Source organism: Neoarius graeffei, chromosome 5, assembly GCF_027579695.1.
Source record: "Neoarius graeffei isolate fNeoGra1 chromosome 5, fNeoGra1.pri, whole genome shotgun sequence".
NCBI classification, from domain to species: domain Eukaryota; kingdom Metazoa; phylum Chordata; class Actinopteri; order Siluriformes; family Ariidae; genus Neoarius; species Neoarius graeffei.
The window spans coordinates 7,219,333-7,244,354 of NC_083573.1; the positions used below are offsets into that span (position 1 = coordinate 7,219,333).

General features: G+C 43.0%; 1 protein-coding gene across 1 annotated transcript; it reads left to right on the plus strand.

Moving 5' to 3' along the window:
• Window positions 1-755: 755 nt before the first annotated feature.
• Window positions 756-17,033, plus strand: grb7 (growth factor receptor bound protein 7). The gene is given in 15 exon segments (XM_060921102.1): window positions 756-802; window positions 804-896; window positions 1,053-1,188; window positions 3,495-3,651; window positions 3,785-3,906; window positions 4,042-4,116; window positions 4,230-4,367; window positions 9,344-9,454; window positions 9,636-9,734; window positions 12,896-12,976; window positions 13,089-13,208; window positions 13,708-13,765; window positions 14,012-14,099; window positions 14,239-14,332; window positions 16,511-17,033. Coding segments are annotated over 15 exon segments (1,566 nt in total). The 3' UTR covers window positions 16,658-17,033.
• Window positions 17,034-25,022: the final 7,989 nt, after the last annotated feature.

A 25,022-nucleotide genomic window follows, 5' to 3' on the forward strand; every position in this document is an offset into this window, starting at 1 on the left:
GAGGTGACAGTGCGAACCACTACACCACTATGCCGCCCTCCCAGTAGTTACATATTTTAAATAATTAAAAATTTTTTAAAATAAAGATATGTACCCATTTATAGTTGATGTTGTGGAATGCCTTGGGGAAACAAGCTACTTCCTGTTTTCGTTTCCATAATTGCAGCTGTCTCCACAGCACCACCTTGAAATGAAGAGGGGAAAATTCTTCTCGAGAATGAATCAACACCTGACCAATCAGACTGTCGAATTGAGGAGTAAATACAGCTATTACTGAACACACAAGTGGCATCACCAGTTCCACCTCTCTCTCTTTCTATTGTCTTTGCAGGCGTGTCAGTATCATTACCGGACTGAGAGTATTACATCATCCTGTTTTTGCTTCTTCACAAACCTTCGTCTCCAACGCGTGTACAGCAAACAACCTTCACACGCGGCCCCAAAAAACCCAGCTCCGCTGTGTCACGCACAAACCCTGGGGCTGACTCCATTATCTGTGACGTGAACTCATTAACTTTGAGATTTGTCTTTTTAAATCTGTCAGCGTGCCAGGAAGTCTGGTCTGGCTGTGAGGTGTCGTCGTTTCCCCCCCCCCCCAGGTATCAGGGCTATATTTGGAACTTTCGCTGAACTTTACAGCAAAGATGAAATGTTACAGCACAAAGTTTCATGAAGTGTGTGGGTGGGTGCGTTTTTGGAGGGCAAGCAACCCTTTTTTTTTTTTCTTCTCAATCGGGTCTGTGTTTTCTAGTGTGATGCAGGTGGATCCTTCTTGGACGGAGGTGTTTACTGACGCTGTGCAAAGAGGAGTCGTCGAATCCAATGAAGAGTGCGTGCCTCTCCGAAGGTCCACCCGCACCACAATCACAACCGCTGGCCATCCAGAACAGCTCCAGGTTATTACTGACTGAAAGTACAACTTATTTCATTCTTTCCTAATACGTTTCCCAGTAGGGATCATCATAAGCACCTTCCCACCCAATCAGAAGCAATCATTCAGCAGCTATGTTACAAATACAGTTAACAGTAAACGTGCTGTTTTTGTTTTACAGCTCGAAAGGAGCGTTCAGACCTTCATCGATGCCGTCCATACCCAATCCCTTCCCTGAACTGTGTAGTCCCTCCCATTCTCCTGTACGGGTCGGCTCGCTGGTGGGAAGTGCCACGTCCACTGACGAAGACACGCACGTAAGTGTTGGGTTAATTCTCCTAGCTCTGTAATGCTATTACCATGTTTGTTTGGACTGATTTTAAAAAGAATCAGAAGGTGTGAACCTGGACTTGCGAGCCATTAAGATGATTTTAATAAATTAGAGTTGACTTTGGATTCCATTTGGAGTTAATAATTGAATATTCTTGCATTAGTGGGAAGGGTATATCTAAAGTGGTAGGTTTGGCCAACGGGTGTTGACAGTTCATAGTGGATGAAAGCGTCTCAGTCCTTGACCCTTTACTGTTGAGCTTGTGCTCGGAAGAATAAACAATCCTTAAATCAATTGTTCCTGCACGAAAGTTAATCACCGGTTGGTGTTTCTTGGCAGTACTCCCAGAAAGAGGTGGTGGGGTTGGACAAGGCAATGTTCTGTTTGTTTGCGTTTTGCCTACGCTCGCTTATAGTGTCTCTTAACTGTAAAGATCACAGGGACTTGTGTAGTTGACCATTTCATGTAAGAATAAAAACAAAAAACTAGCCAGTGATGTGCTTCAGTTTTCCATAGCACACTTCAAGAAGGAGTCTTGTGTCCGAGATGAGTAACTGTCAGGACGAACCGTGTCTCGATTCTCAGTAACTTTTTTTTTTTTTTTTGTCATTTCTATCGATTCCAGGTCATAAAATAAGATGTAGTGTGATGAGTAAAACTAATAGCTTGAGAGCCAGTTAACGTAGTAATAAAAATCTGTAGTGTCGATATGGTAAACCCAGACATGACCTGTAGCTGGATGCTACTAGTAATGTAGGCTCGCTAACATTTTGTTTTGAGTGGAAACAAGCTTTTTTTTTTTTTAGTTTGATGTAAGTGATGTCGATGCTTAAGAGTCATACATCTCTTGTTAGAAGTCAAGACCAGTTTGAAAGGAGGAGTACTTGTTTTGTCGTGAACCGGCTCCCCCCGGATGATAAATGAAGTCATTTTGGCAGCTAATCAGTGTTTTGATTTGTTGCGGTTGGGGATTAAATATCGACGTGCTGATGCGTTACAAACCCTTTAGAGGAAATGATGGCACAGACGGTGAGCTGGAGTCGAGACATGGGGGGGGGGGGTTGGGTCCCTGATGAACCTGTTGGCGGTGTGTTTGACTTTTCAGTGGTACTGGTTCATCAGGTTTGTGGTTGAGGAGTTCAGGCTTTCTGTTTCTCTTGCTCTCCTCCCCCTTTATATCGTGTGTGTGTGTGTGTGTATATAATGTTGTGCAAGACTTTTTTTTTTTTTTTTTCTTAAACTATCCTGTACTTTGTTCACCATTAATGCGTCTGAATGTTTTGAAAGTGCAGACTTTTCCCTTCACAGATGCTGTACCTGTTTGCACGCCCCAAAGCTGATTATTTTCCGAGAACAGCACACCCCGAAGTACACTACCGTTCAAAAGTTTGGGGTCACCCAGACAATTTTGTGTTTTCCATGAAAAGTCACACCTTTATTGACCACCATAAGTTGTAAAATGAATAGAAAATATAGTCAAGACATTTTTCTGGCCATTTTGAGCATTTAATCGACCCCACAAATGTGATGCTCCAGAAACTCAATCTGCTCAAAGGTAGGTCAGTTTTATAGCTTCTCTAAAGAGCTCAACTGTTTTCAGCTGTGCTAACATGATTGTACAAGGGTTTTCTAATCATCCATTAGCCTTCTGAGGCAATGAGCAAACACATTGTACCATTAGAACACTGGAGTGATAGTTGCTGGAAATGGGCCTCTATACACCTATGGAGATATTGCACCAAAAACCAGACATTTGCAGCTAGAATAGTCATTTACCACATTAGCAATGTATAGAGTGGATTTCTGATTAGTTTAAAGTGATCTTCATTGAAAAGAACAGTGCTTTTCTTTCAAAAATAAGGACATTTCAAAGTGACCCCAAACTTTTGAACAGTAGTGTATTTTTATTATCCTCGGAGCGGATGTAATGGAAAACGAACCAATTCAGACTTTAGACTGCAACGGTGTTGTTACTATCCGACTGTAGAACCTATAAAATGGATTTTGAAGCCACTATGCATTGAGTAATTGCGACACCAAACTCTAGGCTCTGCGACTAGTTCACTGAACACACAAACAACTTAAGTTTCTTTTCTTGCTGGTATTGAAATAATCCCTGCACTGAAAGACTGACGAGACAAGTCTCTCCCTAATTCCTTCCTTCCTTTTGTGCCTTTGTCACTCGTCCATCTTACAAGGAAGTAAGGTGTTTGTTTTTTTTGTGTGTCATTTTTATGACTCATGAGCCATGTCAAGTGTTGTTAAAGAATGTGTTTATTGATTTGTGTGTAGGTGGTAAGGGTGTTCGGAGAGGGCACGCACAGTCGCTCCGTAGCAGTGTCGTCAGCCGCAACAGCGCGAGAGGTGTGTCACATTTTAGTCGAGTCGACTCACTGTCTGGATGAAGAGAACTGGGCTCTCCTCGAGCAGCACCCTTCACTAGGGCTTGGTAAGAAATGATTGTGTAAGGCACTGGAACAGATGCCCTCCTGTTCCTCCACGTGTACAAGTGATGAACATTTATAGGTACAGCGTGATCTGAAGGGAGGCGATCCTAAATGGTGACGTTTGTCATTTTAAAGAGCGCTGCCTCGAGGACCATGAAGTGGTGTCTCGGGTGCAATCCTCCTGGCCACAAGATGGAGACACAAAGCTGCTGTTCCGTAAAAACTACGCCAAGTACGAGTTCTTCAAAAAGCCAGCGGTACGAACCAGCGCTTATTTTACATCGTTCTTATAATCTTATTAACTTTGCATGTTTCTTAAAGGCACATCATGCAGGCAACTCTGTCAGTCAAGTTTCAACGAATGCTAATTATTTTATTTGACTTTATTTTAGCAATATTTCCCAGAGAACATGATTTCTGACTGCACCGACGTCAAAACGGGAATGACGCCCTCACAGCTTGTCCAGGTATCTGGAAACGCGCACGAACTGCAAGTGTCTTAAATCTCCCGCTGAAGCCCTGTTCCGTTTCTAAAAAGTGCTCTGTTTGTGATCTCCTCCCCTCCTCCTTGTTTTTGTAGAGCATGCTGAAGTGTGGCTCATGTCCAGAGATTCAAGGCTACCTGCATGTACGTGAGGCAGGGAAGAAGTCGTGGAAGAAACTGTACTTCGTTTTGCGGAGATCTGGACTTTACTGCTCCACCAAGGGCTCATCGAAGGTCTGAACACTGTTGGACAGTTGTGTGAAGTTTATCTTCATGTGGTGAAAATATTCACGAGTGAGTCAAGTCAAAATATTTTCAACACCAGAAGATAAACTTCATATCTTCATGCCACCGTGTAATGTTCTTGATATTATATGGACACTTCCACAAAAAAAAAACACAAGTTCATCAAAAGAATTTTGATAACGTGTGTCTCGTCAGCGGGAAAATGCAGGGAGTGAGGTCATCAGAGTGAAATATCAGGAATTAGACGTATGGGTCACTTTTTCCATGGAATAAAAACTTTATTTTTTTCGTTGTCCAAATCCTGTGCTCTGATTGGCTGGCGAGCGGGTCCGTATCCTACAGTATGGACCCTGGTTATGGACCTCTGCCGACTCACTCGTTCACAACAACAAACATGGTAGATTTTTTTTTTTTTGTCAACATTTTAATTTTTTTTATTTTTTTTAAAATAAGATTTATAAGTATCAAAAATATTATAAATTTTTGCCAGCATTTCTCAGGAGAATAGCATTAATTTTACATCATGGATAGCGATAACGCCAGTGTTCACAGCGAAAGCGAGTTTTACTACCCTGAGGAAGAAGAAATAAAAGAAAACATTTCAGGAGAAAGCTAAAAACTGTAATTTGCTAATGCTGACCAAAAACATGGCTGAATCCTGAATGACTCCTATTTGTATAAATAGGGGACTACATAGGTGGCAAAATGTAGTTTTTTTTTTTTTTTTTCCTGCCATGGAAGTGCACTTGTATACCGAGGAGGAAGCAATTTGCATTACAGCCGTGAATGAGGATTCAAAATGGCGGCGTGGCTTGCCTCTGTTTTCCCTTTCGGGCGCTCTCGTTTTCTGTCAGAATTTGGTCAAGAAAAAAATAAATATATTTACCAGCTGAAGGTCGGTCTGTATGGTGAAATACCATGACCTGCCTTGAATACTGACCTCGGCCCAGAGGGCCTCGCTCAGTCGTATCGTGAAATACCATGACCTCGGTCATGGTATTTCATGATACAGACCTCCCAGCTGATAAATAACGTGTATTCTATTCCCTTCTAGTGGGTTTATTGACAGCATGCAACATTTATCATCATATCGCTTATCCTCTGTGTATTACGCCACGCTCCCCAATGGAGAATGAGCATGCAATATTGTTATAATATTGCACGTTGTTGAGTCAACACGGCGTCACATGTCAGAGCTCGTGCGAAGATCCAATGTCAACTTTTCTGCTGCGCATGCACACAATCATTTCTTTGTTGGCCAGGAAAGAGTGAAGACAAGGCTAATCTAGCACCACTGCAAGGATTAACTATGCTATAAATAAACTGAAGATGCGCCGAACACCTGAAAGGCGACCAAAACTTGATTTAGATATTCTTCACACACGCTCACAAGAGAAAAACGTATCAACGGACATCGGAAAAACTGGAAGAGACACATTGGAGATGTAAAACTTTTCAGGCTCGCGAGCGACTGTGACAATTTGTAAAGAAACATGGCTGCGAGGTTTGCTTGGTTAAAAGCAGAAGATTTTGAGAGAATTTTGGCTGCCAAGTTGTTCCATTGTGTGTAGTTGTCGATGTTGAGTTTAAGAGTAATTAGGTAAACTACACGGGAAAATATTCGGCTTGACTGCACTAAGCGCTGGCCTGTGCTAACACTACACCGGCTAGAAGGTAACTGGACTGCCACGCTAACAGCACCAAATCACGGGTAACCTAGCGTTGGCCTTTGCTGATATGAAGTGTGTATGTATAATATTATTGGCTGGCTTTTTTTCATTGTATATCAGATGTTCCATTCAGCTACTTGTTTTCGACTCATTCGATATCATGCTAGCTGAATGGAATATATCTGATATACCACTCAACACCAGGCAATATTATTTAATTAACCTGTCCACCTTCACTGGATATGAGCAATTGTGCATGCTCTGATTGGCTACTCTACTACTAGGATATTGGCTCACTCTGTGAGTAGAGAACAAAATAGCGGTGCGTGTTGCTGAGTCAACCGAGGATGAAATGAAGAAAACTCTACTCGAAAACAAAACCCTAAAAATACAAAAAAAGCAACAAAATATGGACAAGCATTTGCTGGTAAGAACACCCGTATAGTTTAACTTTTCAAGAACTGCCGCATTTTTCACATTGCTCCTGTCATTTTGCCGGTTTGGTTACATTCTAAGCGGAAATGATTTTGTCGAATGTTTTGTAGTTTTTATTTGCAAAAAAAAGCTCTCTCAATCCAGTGGACAACCCCGATTCCAAAAGTTGGGACAAGTACAAATTGTAAATAAAAACGGAATGCAATGATGTGGAAGTTTCAAAATTCCATATTTTATTCAGAATAGAACATAGATGACATATCAAATGTTTAAACTGAGAAAATGTATCATTTTAAAGAGAAAAATTAGTTTTTTTGTTTTTTTTTTAAATTTCATGACAACCCAACTCAGGCGGCACGGTGGTGTAGTGGTTAGCGCTGTCGCCTCACAGCAAGAAGGTCCTGGGTTCGAGCCCCAGGGCCGGCGAGGGCCTTTCTGTGTGGAGTTTGCATGTTCTCCCCGTGTCCGCGTGGGTTTCCTCCGGGTGCTCCGGTTTCCCCCACAGTCCAAAGACATGCAGGTTAGGTTAACTGGTGACTCTAAATTGACCGTAGGTGTGAATGTGAGTGTGAATGGTTGTCTGTGTCTATGTGTCAGCCCTGTGATGACCTGGCGACTTGTCCAGGGTGTACCCCGCCTTTCGCCCGTAGTCAGCTGGGATAGGCTCCAGCTTGCCTGCGACCCTGTAGAAGGATAAAGCGGCTAGAGATAATGAGATGAGATGAGACAACCCAACTCAAAGTTGGGACAAGGCCATGTTTACCACTGTGAGACATCCCCTTTTCTGGGGACTGAGGAGACGCGTTGCTCAAGTTTAGGGATAGGAATGTTAACCCATTCTTGTCTAATGTAGGATTCTAGTTGCTCAACTGTCTTAGGTCTTTTTTTGTCGTATCTTCCGTTTTACGATGCGCCAAATGTTTTCTATGGGTGAAAGATCTGGACTGCAGGCTGGCCAGTTCAGTACCCGGACCCTTCTTCTATGCAGCCATGATGCTGTAATTGATGCAGTATGTGGTTTGGCATGGTCATGTTGGAAAATGCAAGGTCTTCCCTGAAAGAGACGGCGTCTGGACGGGAGCATATGTTGCTCTAGAACCTGGATATACCTTTCAGCATTGATGGTGTCTTTCCAGATGTGTAAGCTGCCCATGCCACACGCACTAATGCAACCCCATACCATCAGAGATGCAGGCTTCTGAACTGAGCGCTGATAACAACTCGGGTCGTCCTTCTCCTCTTTAGTCCGAATGACACGGCATTGACATGGAAATATTCCTGAGCCCATTTTGTGATTTCCAATACAGAAGCATGCCTGTATGTGATGCAGTGCCGTCTAAGGGCCTGAAGATCACGGGCACCCAGTATGGTTTTCCGGCCTTGACCCTTACGCGCAGGGATTCTTCCAGATTCTCTGAATCTTTTGATATTATGCACTGTAGATATGTTCAAACTCTTTGCAATTTTACACTGTCGAACTCCTTTCTGATATTGCTCCACTATTTGTCGGCGCAGAATTAGGGGGATTGGTGATCCTCTTCCCATCTTTACTTCTGAGAGCCGCTGCCACTCCAAGATGCTCTTTTTATACCCAGTCATGTTAATGACCTATTGCCAATTGACCTAATGAGTTGCAATTTGGTCCTCCAGCTGTTCCTTTTTTGTACCTTTTAACTTTTCCAGCCTCTTATTGCCCCTGTCCCAACTTTTTTGAGATGTGTTGCTGTCATGAAATTTCAAATGAGCCAATATTTGGCATGAAATTTCAAAATGTCTCATTTTCGACATTTGATATGTTGTCTATGTTCTATTGTGAATACAATATCAGTTTTTGAGATTTGTAAATTATTGCGTTCCGTTTTTACTTACAATTTGTACTTTTGTCCCGACGTTTTAGGAATCGGGGTTGTATGTGGATGGAATAAAAGTTATTCCACTCAATCTCGTTGTACGTAGCTTTTTGCCGACTCTGTGCTATGCGCCTCATTGGCGATCAGCTCAAGTACGACTTGATTTCATGGAATAATTGTTAAATATGTTCCTCAGATCCATGCTGTACTTCTTATGGAAAACGAGTTTGTCAGCATCAACTTAATATGTTCAAGCCAAGGGCAGCACGGTGGTGTAGTGGTTAGCGCTGTTGCCTCACAGCAAAAAGGTCCGGGTTCGAGCCCTGTGGCCGGTGAGGGCCTTTCTGTGCGGAGTTTGCATGTTCTTCCCGTGTCCTTGTGGGTTTCCTCTGGGTGCTCCAGTTTCCCCCACAGTCCAAAGACATGCAGGTTAGGTTAACTGGTGACTCTAAATTGACCGTAGGTGCGAATGTGAGTGTGAATGGTTGTCTGTGTCTGTCAGCCCTGTGATGACCTGGCTACTTGTCCAGGGTGTACCCTGCCTTTCGCCCGTAGTCAGCTGGGATAGGCTCCAGCTTGCCTGCGACCCTGTAGAACAGGATAAAGCAGCTAGAGATGATATGAGATGTTCAAGCCAGCATGTGGTTATTATATGGACACATTTACAAATGAAGTACCTGAATTTATAAAATGATTCAATTTCCTCACACAGTTTGTATGAAAAACAAGTGGCGCGTTTTCCCAGTAAAACACGAGTGTTCATATAATGGTGTGTAGATATCTGTTCCACAACCAGCTTTGAGGTGTGTTTGAGTCATTGCCCTGTTGGAACACCCAGTTGTGTCCAATTTTCATTATTCTATCCACAGGCAGTGAAATGGCCTCGGAGCATAATGCTACCACCACCATGCATAATGTGGTGAAGGGAATTATTATTTTTTTTTCTTTTAAATCTAATAAAATAGGTAGTCTATTGCATAAAGATAAATGGTGTGTTGATTGTGTGTAGGAACCTCGACACCTTCAGTGTGTAGCTGATCTCGAAGACGTCAGCGTGTATACAGTCAGCAACAGTCGGAAACTCTACAACTCGCCCAAAGGGGACACTTTCTGCATGAAGGTAACAACACTGACCACTTTCACATGGTCAAATTCTCAGTTCTGATTGGTCAGAAGCTGTCGAGTTAAATTTCCTCAAACAGCAGCTCTGACGCTTGTTCTGACTAAGTTACCGGGACTTTTAAATACGCTCGTTCTCATACTTTCTGTACGTGTGGTGTTTTTTGTATTGTATGTTTCAGACTAGCAGAGGCAGATTTCACTCTCAGGAGCTGAAACTTTTGTGTGCGGACAGTGAACAGAGTAAAACCTGCTGGGTTACGGCCTTCAGGTTGTTTAAGGTATGTGCGCGCCCACACACCCCATACGTTACCTGACACTAAGGAGAATAAATATAATGCGTTAAATATTTCTCCTCTCCTTAGACTTAAAGGAGAACCCAAGTCGTTTTTAAACTTGCTTTATTTCCAAATTAACGTTATTCAATTACATTTTCGGTTTTAGTAATCTTATATCGTGACTCGTATCGGCAACTAACTAACTGCAAATAAATATTAGACTTATCAGCCTAATGTAGTTCGTTTGGTCCACAGCAGGCGTCGCTTATCTGCCTGATCGTCGCAAGACTTCAAAACGTAAAGTGTCGGTGCCACCATTTTGAAAACTTTGTTTTCCAAACGAAATATTGCATAAAAACAAGTTTAAATGACGATTACTGCCTAATTTTTTCAAACTTTCCTGATTGCTATCAAAACAAACACAACTTCCGGCTTGATTACATCAGCATTTGAAAGAGGGCGTGCGCGTCTTTTGACAACCCCTGTGTCCGAAATCGCTCCCTTCTCACTATATGGTGGGGACACCATCTTGTAGTGCTGTCCATGCTGAAAGATATCAAATTAAGTCTCAAATTTGATTTAATAAAAGGCAGTGGCAAAGAAGAAAGTATTCAGCCTTGATTTAAAAAAAAAACAAAGCAAAAAACTAGCCTGGCTAACGCGACTTCAAAGCTCTCCGAGCATTTGGTCTGGCCAAGCTATTAAGCCAAACCGTTTCCCAGAGCCCGTGGTTGACCCGCCTCCCTGAAATGCCTCAGTTTGCTACTGGTCGAAGCCAGAAAAGGCTGTGACGAAGCTTAAACCAATCACATCACTCTTTCCTCTGACGTATGCGACGCGACGGGGCTAACTGGTAGATTAAACTGTTACCGAAGCCGGTCGGGAGCAAGGCGAAAACATCCTTCCTTTCAATAAATACCTCCAGGGCTGCTCTTTGCTCCATTTTCAATGAGAACTTCCTGTTGAATGCTTTCAATACAGCATCTACCGCGGTGTTAAAGGCTTGCCGCTGCTCCATGTTCGTGATGTGAATGAAGCGCTTCCGGCATAGATTCTGTAAACAATCTATGGTTTCCGGTCACAGTTCTACTATGTCACTGCCTTGAACACGCCTCTACCCAGGGCCGTTGGAGATGCTCAAAGTTGATTGGTTCCCGATTTTTCGGGAGCTTGGAAATGCTTTAGATAGCCTGCCTGGCCAGACTAAGCTCGCAACAGGCCCTCGTGTTGCGTCACGCTTAGGATGGGCGGGCCCAGGCTAGCAAAAACCCTGAAAGATGCAGATTTTTTTTTTTTTTTTTTAAGATTAGATTCACTTTATTGATCCCACATCGGGGAAATTCATGTTACAGTAGCAAGAAAATGTCATACAGATAACAAAATGAAACTGAAATAAAAATTAGACAAACGAAAGATTAAATACAGAGGGCTATTTGCATTATCTACCGTGAAAAAGTATAGAAATATTGCCTTATTGAGAGGCTCAGAAAAAATTGCACATTACAGGTAGTGCAAATATAACGACAAACAGGTTATTGTTGCTACATTACAAGTTGTGGGTGTTATACAGTCTGACAGCAGCAGGTATGAATGACCTGCAGTATCTCTCCTTCTTAAGCCTAGGTCACAACCGGACGTACGATTTTTTTATTTATTTATTTTTTTGTCCGTGTGATTTTTGGCATTTCCCAAATCGCTGCCTTTTTTTTTTTTTTTTTTGTTCATGGAGAAAGACGCACGTTGGCCGTAAGTTTGTCTTGCAACCTGAAAAAAAGTAAGCGCCCATAGTTTGTTTGACATGACAAAGAACCTCTACGGCTCGAAAATCAGCACGTTTCATGCGTGCCCTCTATGCGTTTCTTCCGTTTTTTGCACATAGACTGGCCGTAGGAGCACGAACGGCCAGTTGTGACCGAGGCTTTACACAGTGGATGTAGCCGTCTACTACTAAAAGAGCTGCTTAAGGCCCCCATAGCCTTTTTTTTTTTTTTTTTTTTTTTTTTTAAATTAATGTGTGAAATACGCTCTATCACAAATGCATGTATGTATTTTGAAAACCTACCAGCCGACTGATCTGGCACATTTTAATTGTGTGACAGTAATGACCTAAATACCAGCGCGACGGACTAGCGTCTGAAAGCGGGGTTTTTTTTTTTTTTAAAACTTCCTTCTGTGGGCGGCACGGTGGTGTAGTGGTTAGCGCTGTCGCCTCACAGCAAGAAGGTCCTGGGTTCGAGCCCCGGGGCCGGCGAGGGCCTTTCTGTGCGGAGTTTGCATGTTCTCCCCGTGTCCGCGTGGGTTTCCTCCGGGTGCTCCGGTTTCCCCCACAGTCCAAAGACATGCAGGTTAGGTTAACTGGTGACTCTAAATTGACCGTAGGTGTGAATGTGAGTGTGAATGGTTGTCTGTGTCTGTGTCAGCCCTGTGATGACCTGGTGACTTGTCCAGGGTGTACCCCGCCTTTCACCCGTAGTCAGCTGGGATAGGCTCCAGCTTGCCTGCGACCCTGTAGAAGGATAAAGCGGCTAGAGATAATGAGATGAGATGAGACTTCCTTCTGTGTAGTAATTCCTGATATAGGGAGTAGTGAACGAGTGAGTGAGTGATTTTTGGACCCAGGAAATGTTGGCAGATGTCAGTCACTTTGATTTCCGCTGTCTGTTTGACTTCCGTCCTCCGATGTCTCGCACAGGTCTCAACAAATCTCGTTTACGGCTATTGCTTTGACATCTGGACTGATGTTACGTAGCATGTTTCAAACACTCATAACTTGCTATAACAGTGACAGAATAGCTATCAAACATGCATTCTTATATTTAATAAAATGAGATGAATAGAATTTTGATTTAAAAACAAATTTGCCTTCAGTTCCCCTTAAAATGAATGTATCCAAAATTGGTAAAGGAAGAAGTGAATAAAACTGCATTTCAGCATCCCCTGCTGGTGACGTCTGGTTTAAATGTGTAGTGTGGGTGGTTTTTTTTTTTTTTTTGGGGTCCTGTTAGTGTTGCTTTTCTCACAACAATGCTAATTTCCTATACAGGAGGAGTGTGATTTTTAACTTAAAACAAACAAACTGGTGTAGTTGGGCTAATAAAGCGCAAGTGATAGCTTCTAGAACTTTCTAGAAGGGAAGAAGTGCATTATGTTTGTGTGTGTTACAGTATGGGAAGCAGCTTCAGTGTAATTACCTGCTGGCACAGGCGAATCCGAACCTACAGATCCCCTCACGAAATAACACCAAGGTACGCATCCACCCACACGTCCACTATTTCCATGTTCTCTAGGCTCCAATTATGCGCTTCCACCTTCTTCCATTAATCTGATTGTAATTGCTCCTGTTTCCGTCGTTCTCAGCGATCAGACGGAGAGGAGTCGATGGTAGCCATGGATTTCTCAGGGAAGAGCGGCGGGCGAGTGATCCTCAACCCACGAGAGGCTGAGAGCGCCGAGCAAGAGGAGGCATATAACTGGAGGGTGTGTGTGAGATACAGTTTAGCTCAATAGGACTATGACTGATCTTGACCCAATGTAAAAACCTACGTTTTGTGTATGATAGTTACACAACTGATCATATGTTTCTTAAATATTGTGAGAGGACTGAAAATCGCTCCTCGTTGTAGTTCTGCTTACATTGGTACGTTTTCAGGTTTTGGAGAAGAGTACAATATGTTAATGGTTTTTATGTTTTGGAAATCCGGTCAATGCTGTTCACTGTTTGGTTAAGAAAAGTGCTAGAATATTCTGTTTAAAAAAAAAAAAAAAAGGCAGCCAGAGTTTGATTTGCATCACCCCCTTTTTTTTTTTTTTTTTTTTAAAATCTTGGTGTGTTTGAGCAGCGTGCCACACATCGAGACCTTGTGATGTCCTGTACAGCCTAACGTTTAGTGCAACTCTGGACAGCTCTGTATTATCTGATACTGTCCTCGACCGTCACACTCCAAGCATAATGTATGTAAACGTGTGTGTGTTTCAGAAGAGAGAGGCACTGCGCTACAGCTTACCGAACAGCAGCCATGGGTCACGACCTCCAGGTGAGTGCAGTTTACGGGCTTGGAGCTCAGTTTGTTAACTCGTTGCTCGAAATTTGCTAGGAGGGATCAATCCAGTGAGCAGTCAAGTTCAGAACACTGTGTAGCTTTAATGCATTGCAGGAAAACATTCCTCGCAGAGTAGTCATCTGGGTTTCCAGAGGACCGAATCATGAGACGGGGCAGCACGCTGGAATGTTTACTTATGTAGTGGCTCAAGTGAATTATGATTTTTGTCCACCACTGTAGCTGTGCACCAGACTCAGCCCTGGTTCCATGGCGGTGTTTCCCGGTCTGAAGCCCAGCAGCTGCTGGAGGAGCAGGGTCAGGCGGATGGGTGAGGCTTTTGACCCCTTCAGTGCACAAGTGTTTTAGGTTTTAATGCAGTAATACACACAACAGTACTGCAGTTCACTGGATTATAATACGAGTGGAATTAATTCATCTGGAATCTAAAGGTCTGGTTCTCTGTGTAGGCTGTTTTTGATCCGGGACAGTCAGCTGCACACCCAGTGTTTAGTCTTGTCACTGTGTCATCAGCGGAAGATCAAACACTACCTGCTCATTCCCGTGAGTCCTCTCTGCGTGTTTTTTGTATTTTTCTCCCAATGTAGTCGTTTGCCAGTTCCCACCCACCAGCTTGCTCTCCTTTATCACCTGACGGCGATGCGGCATTTTAAGGTGCTGCTCATGCGACAGAACAGGGCTCACAGGGCAGCTAAACACTGAGAACAAAGCGTGATCTGCCTGCTTGCGATTGGCTCGTGTACCGCCGATGGAGCATAATGCACGGTCGTTTTTGCTCTCTTGGATTTCGTGGCATCCAAACATTTTTTCCACATCACTCAAGAACCCATTTAATGCGCTTTTAAAGACCAGATTGCATTAAACTTGAAAAACCCTTGAAGCCCGGGCCAGACAAGTGTACAAGACCCTTGACTCTGGAAATGGAAATTCTATCCACTGAAGCTTGGATCTCGACCAAAATGAATTCACGCAAACAAATGGGCGTAACGGCATGCACAAGGAAACGAGCTTGACTTCTCTTCCAGTAGCCTCATATTGAATGATACCAAACTAGCTATTATTGGCGAAAATAAAATGTATAAAATATTAGGGGTGGGCCGTTAACGCGTTAATTAAGATTAATGAATTTCAAACAAATTAATTCGTTAAAAATAGTAATGCATTTTATTGCAGTTTGCATGCCAAACAATCCGGAACCATTGTTAGTGCACAGTGTTATGGTGCGACAAATATACTGACGCGCACAGTTCCAGTTACACCACTGGAGCTTGAAAGCATGCCGGGTCTGCTGGACGGTAAATTTATATTCAAAAAACGACCCGATGGAACTGTTGATAAAACTAGTTTATTGCAAACTGTGCAGAAAGGAGTTTGCTTATCACAGAAGCTCGTCAACTTTACGGTACAATTTAAATGCCAAGCATGTCACCGCGATTACTGAAACAGCTGCAGCTCGAGGTAGCAGTTCTGGTCAGCAGTGCAAACTCGAAGAAATGGCTGGATTCCAGAAGAAAATGAGCAGGGCAACGTCGGAAAATTTAACAAACACGCTGGCCAAGTGGATTGCTCTGGACTGCAGACCGCTATCAGTGGTAGAAGACAAGGGTCTACGAGATGTACTGTATTGCGGTGTGTGCTCCAGAAGGTAACAACTAAAAATGGTTAGTAAAATGGCACTGAAACTTTTTAGTCTCTTCAATTTTGGACAGGGACCATACCTTTGTTTACTATTTTGAAATGAAATGCAATTTTGTGGGCGGCACGGTGGTGTAGTGGTTAGCGCTGTCGCCTCACAGCAAGAAGGTCCTGGGTTCGAGCCCCGTGGCCGGCGAGGGCCTTTCTGTGCGGAGTTTGCATGTTCTCCCTGTGTCCGCATGGGTTTCCTCCGGGTGCTCCGGTTTCCCCCACAGTCCAAAGACATGCAGGTTAGGTTAACTGGTGACTCTAAATTGACCGTAGGTGTGAATGTGAGTGTGAATGGTTGTCTGTGTCTGTGTCAGCCCTGTGATGACCTGGCGACTTGTCCAGGGTGTACCCCGCCTTTCGCCAGTAGTCAGCTGGGATAGGCTCCAGCTTGCCTGCGACCCTGTAGAAGGATAAAGCGGCTAGAGATAAAGATGCAATTTTGTTTTTTCCAAGACACTTTTTAAAGCCACTTAAACCTTAGTCTCTTCAATTTTGGACAGGGACCTTACCTTTGTTTACTATTGCAAAATGAAATGCAATTTGTTTACAGCCATTAAATGAGCTTGAATCGAAAAATCATGTCTGTGTATTTGAACTCTTCACATATTTAGTTACATAAAATAAATGTTGCTTTTGGGCAAATATGGTATTGAGATTAAGATGAATTAATTACAAAGCCTATAATTAGATTAAATAATCTAGTCCCACCCCTAAAATATATATAATTTTTTTTTTTTTTAAATGGCTTTTAAAAATATCAGTCCTGTGATTATCTTTGCTGAAAATTTAGTTTTCCCATCTGAAATTGGTGAAACATGGAAGTACAACTTTTATGATCCTGAAGCTTGTGGCCAGAAAAGTGGTGGGGGGGTGGAAGAGATTCAAAAGTGCTTAATGAAGTCCTCTCATCTGTTTTCCCCCAGAGAGCATGACCAGGGGTGGGTGGGGTTGTTTTGTTTATTCTTTTGGTCTCAGCTATGGATACTTCTGGCATTCAGTTTTCCGTGATTTGACTCCGTGTGTTTGTGTGTCCAGTGTGAGGAGGGCGGCAGGCAGTACTACACGATGGATGACGGTGTCACTCTGTTCATTGACCTGCTGCAGCTGGTGGAGTTTCATCAGATTAATCGGGGCATCCTCCCCGTGTGCCTCAAACACCCGTGCATCCGCATCGCTCTCTGACCCTGAATTCCCACTGCGTACTCACTCTACACACAACCAATATACATCAAAACCACTGTGTCTAAGCCATTACAACTCAAATAACGTTTAAATCCGAGGAGTCGACGCGAGTGCACGTTATTTGTGCACGTTGTTTCCGCCCTTTCAGTCACTTGGTGATGCTGGAGTTCACCGCTTTGGGGGATTACATCTGATAGATGAAGAATTTTGCACAATGCTTTTGGCAGAGAAGCTGTTTTTTAAATTTTTTTTTTTTTTTTCCTTTCAGGTGAATATTTATGAAATTGTTTTACGATTGCAGGTTTGTATGACCTTTTGCATTCATTTTGTATACCTCCTTGTTTTACGGCTGTAAACCGCAGCCAGGTATTTAAATCAGCTTTTTATTATTTGTTGAATAAATTCTTCTGTATACTTTACCATAGTGTGTGTTTTTATTGAACTCGTCCTGCTGAAATAATTGAGCAAGTGTGTCATGGTTTTAAAGCTGTTTGGTTGGGACAGCTGACATTTTAGATTTCACTAAGTAAGAAATGAGGTGTGTGGGTTTTTTTTTTTTTTTTTAAATTAATTTTATTTATTTTTTCTCCTTCCCTCCTTGCCATAACCCTAACTCTCTCCATGACCCAATTCGAGATACTGCATCACTTGGTAGGCTTTCCCCATTCGCACAAGGCATTGTGGGATGCAAATTTGAAACCGAAGAGAAAAAGGGAGGATGTGAGCGTGCGAATGAAACCTGGAAGACCAAATACATTTAATGGAAAGCGAGATGTTGTGTTATATATGAAGGAAAGGAAACGCAGATAAAACTAATAAATATCGGTGGTCAGCGAGCACCTCCAGTGTGATCAGCTGTTCGTTTAGCGACAGAATGTCATGGTCAGTGCACAATCAAAGGTAAACATGTAGATGGCAGTAATGCAACACTGTGGATGCCAGCTGCCATAAAACCCAAAAGAAGAAGAAGCAGCAGGTAAACCTGTGCATGCGTGTACATCTTTTGACTGTGCAAAGTGAGGGATTTGATGCACATGATTTGCTTTAATCCCCTCAAATTAAATAACTTCCCAGCCACAGAATGACCTGATATTTTGTGAGATATTACAGAAATAAACGTAGACCACACATGACTAAATTTCGCAGATTTTAGGAAATCAAAAGGCAGTCGAGCTTCGAGGTAGGCTATGATTGGAAAGTACCTCAAGTTGCCACAATGAAGTTCATTGTTCTCGAGCGTGTCCTGTCATGGTGTTTTCTTCTTTTTATGCATTTATATTTCCTATTGATGAACTTCTGTAAAATGTATTACTTGTAGTATAGTGAATGTAAACAGAGGTTTCCTTTAGAATTTTTTTTTTTTAAACCCCCTGCTGTCTGGAAGTTAATAAGGTGGGGTAAAAAGTTAGTCATGCTACCGAAAATCAGTCTTGAAGACTTTCCCATGGTGGAAAAATGTATCGACTTTTTTTTTTTTATAACGTGTGGACACTGTAGACTCTTTCCATAACTTTTACATAAACCTCAACAACTGTAACTTTTCATTGTTGCATTGCTGCCCGTTTAAAAAAAAAAAAAGTTTGGATTATGTAACTAATTTATTTATTTTTCTTCAGCCCTTGTCCCAGCTGTCGAGAAGCAGCTTCATCATATGATGCTGCCACCACCATGCTTCACCACAAGTATGGTGTTGTGTGGTGTTTTTTTTTTTTTTTTTTTGGGGGGGGGGGGTGGATTTAAGTGGGCATGTTTTTGCTCCAAGCATAGAGTATGGTCTTGTGCAAAGTGCTTAGACACCTGCCAAGATAAATAAATAAAATTTCTATTTTTTTCCCTAAAAAAAAAAGAGGTAAGTAATAAAAGTCAGCGTCTGGTGTGACAAGGTACACTTTGGGCAATTTAAAAGGAAATCTGCTGGGAAGTTTTTTTTTTTTTTTAAACTGAGCATCTTGAACAATTTTTGACTTTTTGGCTTTCATAAAATAAAGGTCTAAATCTCATCTCATTATCTCTAGCCGCTTTATCCTTCTACAGGGTCGCAGGCAAGCTGGAGCCTATCCCAGCTGACTACGGGCGAAAGGCGGGGTACACCCTGGACAAGTCGCCAGGTCATCACAGGGCTGACACATAGACACAGACAACCATTCACACTCACATTCACACCTACGGTCAATTTAGAGTCACCAGTTAACCTAACCTGCATGTCTTTGGACTGTGGGGGAAACCGGAGCACCCGGAGGAAACCCACGCGGACACGGGGAGAACATGCAAACTCCACACAGAAAGGCCCTCGCCGGCCCCGGGGCTCGAACCCAGGACCTTCTTGCTGTGAGGCGACAGCGCTAACCACTACACCACCGTGCCACGAAGGTCTAAGTCAATTTGTTTAAAAAGGAAAGGGTACTTAGGAATTGTCCCTACAAAGTTCGACCCTGGTCTGTGTTTTATTTCCACTCAAAGTCGTGAATATAAAGAAGACGGTGTATTAATGTAAGGTCGGCTGTGTGATGGGTTTTCCCAGGCTGCCACACGTTCGCATTTGTCTTCATCTCTAATCCATGCAGCTCTGGTATGCTGGAAACAAAAGTGCTCTGACCTTTTTGGCTTCATTAATTCTACTTATTTCCCTGAGAGGTCAATAGCGATGTTGCCATGGAGACAGGTTAAGTGGACTGGTACTAGTAGAGGAATCTCACAAACTAATTTGCATAGATATCTCTTTGAAAAGTCCAGGATGGACATGTATTCGAATGTAATCTTTTGTACGATGCATTATAATAAACATGTTGAGTGATGGAAATGGGTTGTTAGGGATAACATTTTATACTGATGCAGTGAATTCAGGGGAAAAAATGTCAAGCAGTTATGAGCGGATAACCATGATGAAACAATTGTTTGTTTGTATTTCATATCCAGATCCCCACAGTGGGACGGTACATTTATTGATAATTTTCCAGCATATTCTCCTGTGGGGGCGGCACGGTGGTGTAGTGGTTAGTGCTGTCGCCTCACAGCAAGAAGGTCCGGGTTCGAGCCCCGTGGCCGGCGAGGGCCTTTCTGTGTGGAGTTTGCATGTTCTCCCCGTGTCCGCGTGGGTTTCCTCCGGGTGCTCCGGTTTCCCCCACAGTCCAAAGACATGCAGGTTAGGTTAACTGGTGACTCTAAATTGACCGTAGGTGTGAGTGTGAATGGTTGTCTGTGTCTATGTGTCAGCCCTGTGATGACCTGGCGACTTGTCTAGGGTGTACCCCGCCTTTCGCCCGTAGTCAGCTGGGATAGGCTCCAGCTTGCCTGCGACCCTGTAGAACAGGATAAAGCGGCTAGAGATAATGAGATGAGATGAGATTCTCCTGTGGGTCCCCCCCCCCTTGGTTTTGGTGGTGGTGGTTGTTCTGTGTCGCGTGACTTACCTGTTACCTACAGTGCCTTGCAAAAATATTCATTCTCCTTTAGTGTTTGTCCTGTTTTGTCACATTATGAGCTGGTATTAAAATGATTGTTGGGGGGGTTAGCACCATTTGATTTGTATAACATGCCAATCACGTTAAAGGTGCAAATTGTTTTTGTACTGTGACACAAGATGATAAAAAAAAAAATCTAGAGTGTGCACAGGTATTCACCCCCTTCAAAGTCAATACTTTGTAGAGCCACCTTTTGCTGCAATTCCATCTGCAAGTCTCTTGGGGTATGTCTCTATTAGCTTAGCACATCTAGCCACTGGGATTTTTGCCCATTCCTCAATGCAAGACTGCTCCAACTCCAAGTTATATGGGTTGCATTGGTAGACAGCAATTTTCAAGTTTTGCCACAGATTCTCAATTGGATTGAGGTCTGGGCTTTGATTAGGCCATTCCAAGACATTTAAATGTTTTCCTTTTAAACCGTTCCAGTGTCACTTTACCAGTATGTTTAGGATCATTTGTCCTGCTGGACTGTGAACCTTCATCCCAGTCTGAAACCTCTGGCTGACTCAAATAGGTTTTCCTCTAGAATTGCCCTGCATTTAGCGCTATCCATCTTTCCTTCAGTGCTGACCAGCTTTCCTGTCCCTGCAGATAAAAAACATGTCCACAGCATGATGCTGCCACCACCATGCTTCACTGCAGGAATGGTGGTCTCAGGGTGTTGGGTTTGCGCCACACATGGCTTATCCCATGATGGCCAAAAAGTTCAATTTTAGTCTCATTTGACCAGAGAATCTTCCATGTGTTTGGGGAGTCTGCCACATGCTGTTGGGCAAACTCCAAATGTGTTCTCTTAAAGGGATAGTTCGGGATTTTTGACATGAATCTGTATGGCATCCCCATCAATAGTGTCGTGCAAACACACTGACTTACCCCTGACAGCATCCTGTGAGTCCAGTTCTTGTCCACTTTTGGTCCAGACGAAAGTAGTCCGGCAAGTTTGTTGGGGTCACGAAAGTAAAACGTTTTTCGTCTCAAAACAGTATGTGTTCAAAAGAGTGATATATTTGCATCACAAAACCGTTGCCAAATAAAAAGTCAGACCTCGAAATCGCTTGGCACTATTTTCTCTCCCTTCTTATCACTGCGCGCGGCCTGCTTCATCCAGCTGTGGCTCCAGCTTCAAGGATAAGCTGGAGCCGCATAAGTAGGAGTCTCGGCGGGTGGTTTGTATTCGATTCGTTTATATCCCGACCTTGTCAGCTGTCAGATTTATGTTCATGGACCCGGTAAGCTGGTAAATAATATTTATTTATTTTTTTCTTTACCAAATTCTAACAGAAAACGAGAGCGCCCGAAAGGGAAAACCGAGCCGAGCCGCCTCACGGCTGTAATGCAAATTGCTTTCCTCCTCAGTATACAAGTGCGCTTCCATGGCAGGGGAAAAAGAAACTACCACTGCTGCCTATGTAGTGCCCTCTTTATACAAATAGGAGTCATTCAGGATTCAGCCATGTTTTTGCTCCGTGTCATGGCTGAATCCTGAATGACTCCTATTTGTATAAATAGGGCACTACATAGGCAGCAGTGGTAGTTTCTTTTTCCCTGCCATGGAAGCGCACTTGTATACTGAGGAGGAAAGCAATTTGCATTACAGCCATGAGGCGGCTCGGCTCGGTTTTCCCTTTCGGGCGCTCTCGTTTTCTGTTAGAATTTAGTAAAGAAAAAAAAATATTATTTACCAGCTTACCGGGTCCATGAACATAAATCTGACAGCTGACAAGGTTGGGATATAAACGAATCGAATACAAACCACCCGCCGGGACTCCTACTTATGCGGCTCCAGCTTATCCTTGAAGCTGGAGCCACAGCTGGATGAAGCAGGCAGCGCGCAGTGATAAGAAGGGAGAGAAAATAGTGCCAAGTGATTTCGATGTCTGACTTTTTATTTGGCAACGGTTTTGTGATGCAAATATATCACTCTTTTGAACACATACTGTTTTGAGACGAAAAACGTTTTACTTTCGTGACCCCAACAAACTTGCCGGACTACTTTCGTCTGGACCAAAACTGGACAAGAACTGGACTCACAGGATGCTGTCAGGGGTAAGTCAGTGTGTTTGCACGACACCATTGATGGGGATGTCATACAGATTCATGTCAAAAATCCCGAACTATCCCTTTAAGCAATGGCTTTTTTCTGGCCGCTCTTCCATAAAACCCCGCTCTGTGGAGTGTATGGCTTAAAGTGGTCCTATGGACGGATCTTTACAGCTCCTTCAGTGCTGTCTTTGTTGCATCTCTGATTAATGTCCTCCATGCCCGGTCTGTGAGTTTTGGTGAGTGGCCTTCTCTTGTCAGGTTTGTAGTGGTGCCATGTTCTTTCCATTTTGTTATAATGGATTTAATGGTGCTCTGTGGGATATTCAAAGTTTGGGATGCGTTTTATAACCCGACCCTGATCTATACTTCTCCACAACTTATCTGTGAAGAATCTGTCATCCAGGTACATAGTAATCTGTGGTTGGTTGAAGAGAGCAACTGGACTTGCTTGAAGATTCTTGAAAATGTTTCGCCTCTCATCTGAAAGGCTTCCTCAGTTCTGTCTGACTAATAGGGAGTATCCAGTATTTATCCTCTCATGGATCATCATAGAATCAGAATGCTGATGGCTGTATTGTAGGTGGCTGATAAAAGATGTCATAGACACCCACCTCTGTTCAATGATGGTCGCTCCAGGTTGACAAAAATGAACGATCCTCTCTGGCTAAGATGTCTGCCAGTTTTCTGGAAGTCCTTTCATACTCCCGCACCAGTCGAAGGGATCTCATCCCAAAGTGCGTAGAAACATATCTGTGAAGAATCTCAGTCATCCAGGTACATAGTAATCTGTGGTTGGTTGAAGAGAGCAGCTGGACTTGCTTGAAGATTCTTGAAAACGTTTCGCCTCTCATCCTAAAGGCTTCCTCAGTTCTGTCTGACTAATAGGGAGTATCAGGTATTTATTCTCTCATGGATCATGAGAGGACTTCCAGAAAACTGGCAGACATCTTAGCCAGAGAGGATAGTTCATTTTTGTCAACCTGGAACTACCATCATTGAACAGAGGTGGGTGTCTATGACATCTTTTATCAGCCACCTACAATGCAGCCATCAGCATTCTGATTTGGATTCTATGATGATCCATGAGAGGATAAATACTGGATACTCCCTATTAGTCAGACAGAACTGAGGAAGCCTTTAGGATGAGGGGCGAAACGTTTTCAAGAATCTTCAAGCAAGTCCAGTTGCTCTCTTCTACCAACCACAGATTCTCCACAACTTTGTCTCTGACCTGTTTGGAGGCTCCTTGGTTTTCATGTTGCTTGCTTAGTGGTGTTGCAGAGTCAGGGTCCTTCCAGAATGGGTGGCTTTATACAGACATCATGTGACACTTTTGATTGCACACAGATGTGACTTTTATGAAGTGAATTGGTTGGACCAGCTCTTATTTAGGGGTTTCATATGAAAAGGGGTGAATACCGATTTCTGTCTTTTCATCTTATTGTTTGTGTTACAATAAAATAATGTGCACCTTTTAAAGTGGTTGGCATGTTGTGCAAATCAAATGGCACAAACCCCCCAAAATCCCTTTTTAATTCCAGCTTGTCGTGCGATGAAACAGGACAAACACCAAGGGGGATGAATACTTTTGCAAGGCACTCTATCGTCTGAGCACCGAGTGGCACAGAAGGCCTCCACGGAGTTCTTCCACTTCTTCCTGTCTGCAGCAGTCACTCGCGCTTTGTCCCATGAGTGGCATCAGGGCTTTTCTCTCTTTTTCTCCACTGTACGCCTCAGGTTGTTTTTGGTTCCCCCCCACCCCTATTTGTATTTTTTTTTTTTTTGCTTTTTCCTTTTCCCCTCTGGCGCCCAAGTCATCGCTGTGTTGCTGTGATCGTTTCAATCTCGTCTTAGAATGTGGCCGATCATCTTCTGTTGTCGCCATCTCACTTCCACGCTAAATGGTTTCGTATCTGCATTCTCAAGTAGTTTTTTGGTGGTCACATGTTCCCACTGGATTTGTCTGAGGCACTTTTATTCTCAAAGATGTTTACTACTCTGTCTCCTTGATTTGATTTTTCCATGTTTCGCAACCGTGTCAAAGTACTGGCACCACTAGTGTCTTGAACAACTTTTAGTTTCATTCTTCTTGATATGTTGTTGGATCTCCAGATCTTCAGTCTCACAAAAGCACCCCTGCTTTTTTGACAAACTTTTCAAGTCTTTCATGCCACCTCCTCGGTAAGTAAGTTCCTCGACGTCTTGTCCATCAATGGTTACTCTGTCGTGATTTCTGGAGTTAATTCTCATTGTCTTGTCTTATCTCTATTGATCTAAAGCCCTATTCGTCTGGCTTCTACATTCAGCTTGCTTGTCTTGTCCTGTATCTGTTGTTTGGTGGAAGACAGCAACGTGATATCATCTGCAAACTCTGTCAAGTTTAGATGTAATTTTCCATCTGATACCATTTTCGCCATTCCCAACTATTCTTCTCATCACCCAGTCCAACGCAGTCAAAAACAGTAATCCCGACATGTTGCACCCTTGCTTAACTCCAGTCTTGAATGTCGAGCCATTCACATGTTTCTCCTTGATTTTCAACTGCACATTGGAAGCCATCGTAGAATAATTTGACCGTCATGATTTTCTCTGGTATGCCATATTTCCTCATGATCACCCACGGACTGTCACGACGGATCAAATCAAATGCTTTCTCAGAATCGATGAAGACGAGATGTAGCGTTGCTTGCCACTCGTTTACTTGCTCAATAATGTTTCGTCATACAAAAACTTGATCTGTTGTTCCTTTTCCTCTTCTATAACCTGCTTGTTCCTTTCTCAACCTCTTGTCCACTTGGTCAATGATTATCCTGCCAAGTATTTTACCTACAACAGAGAGGAGAGTTATTCCTCTAAAG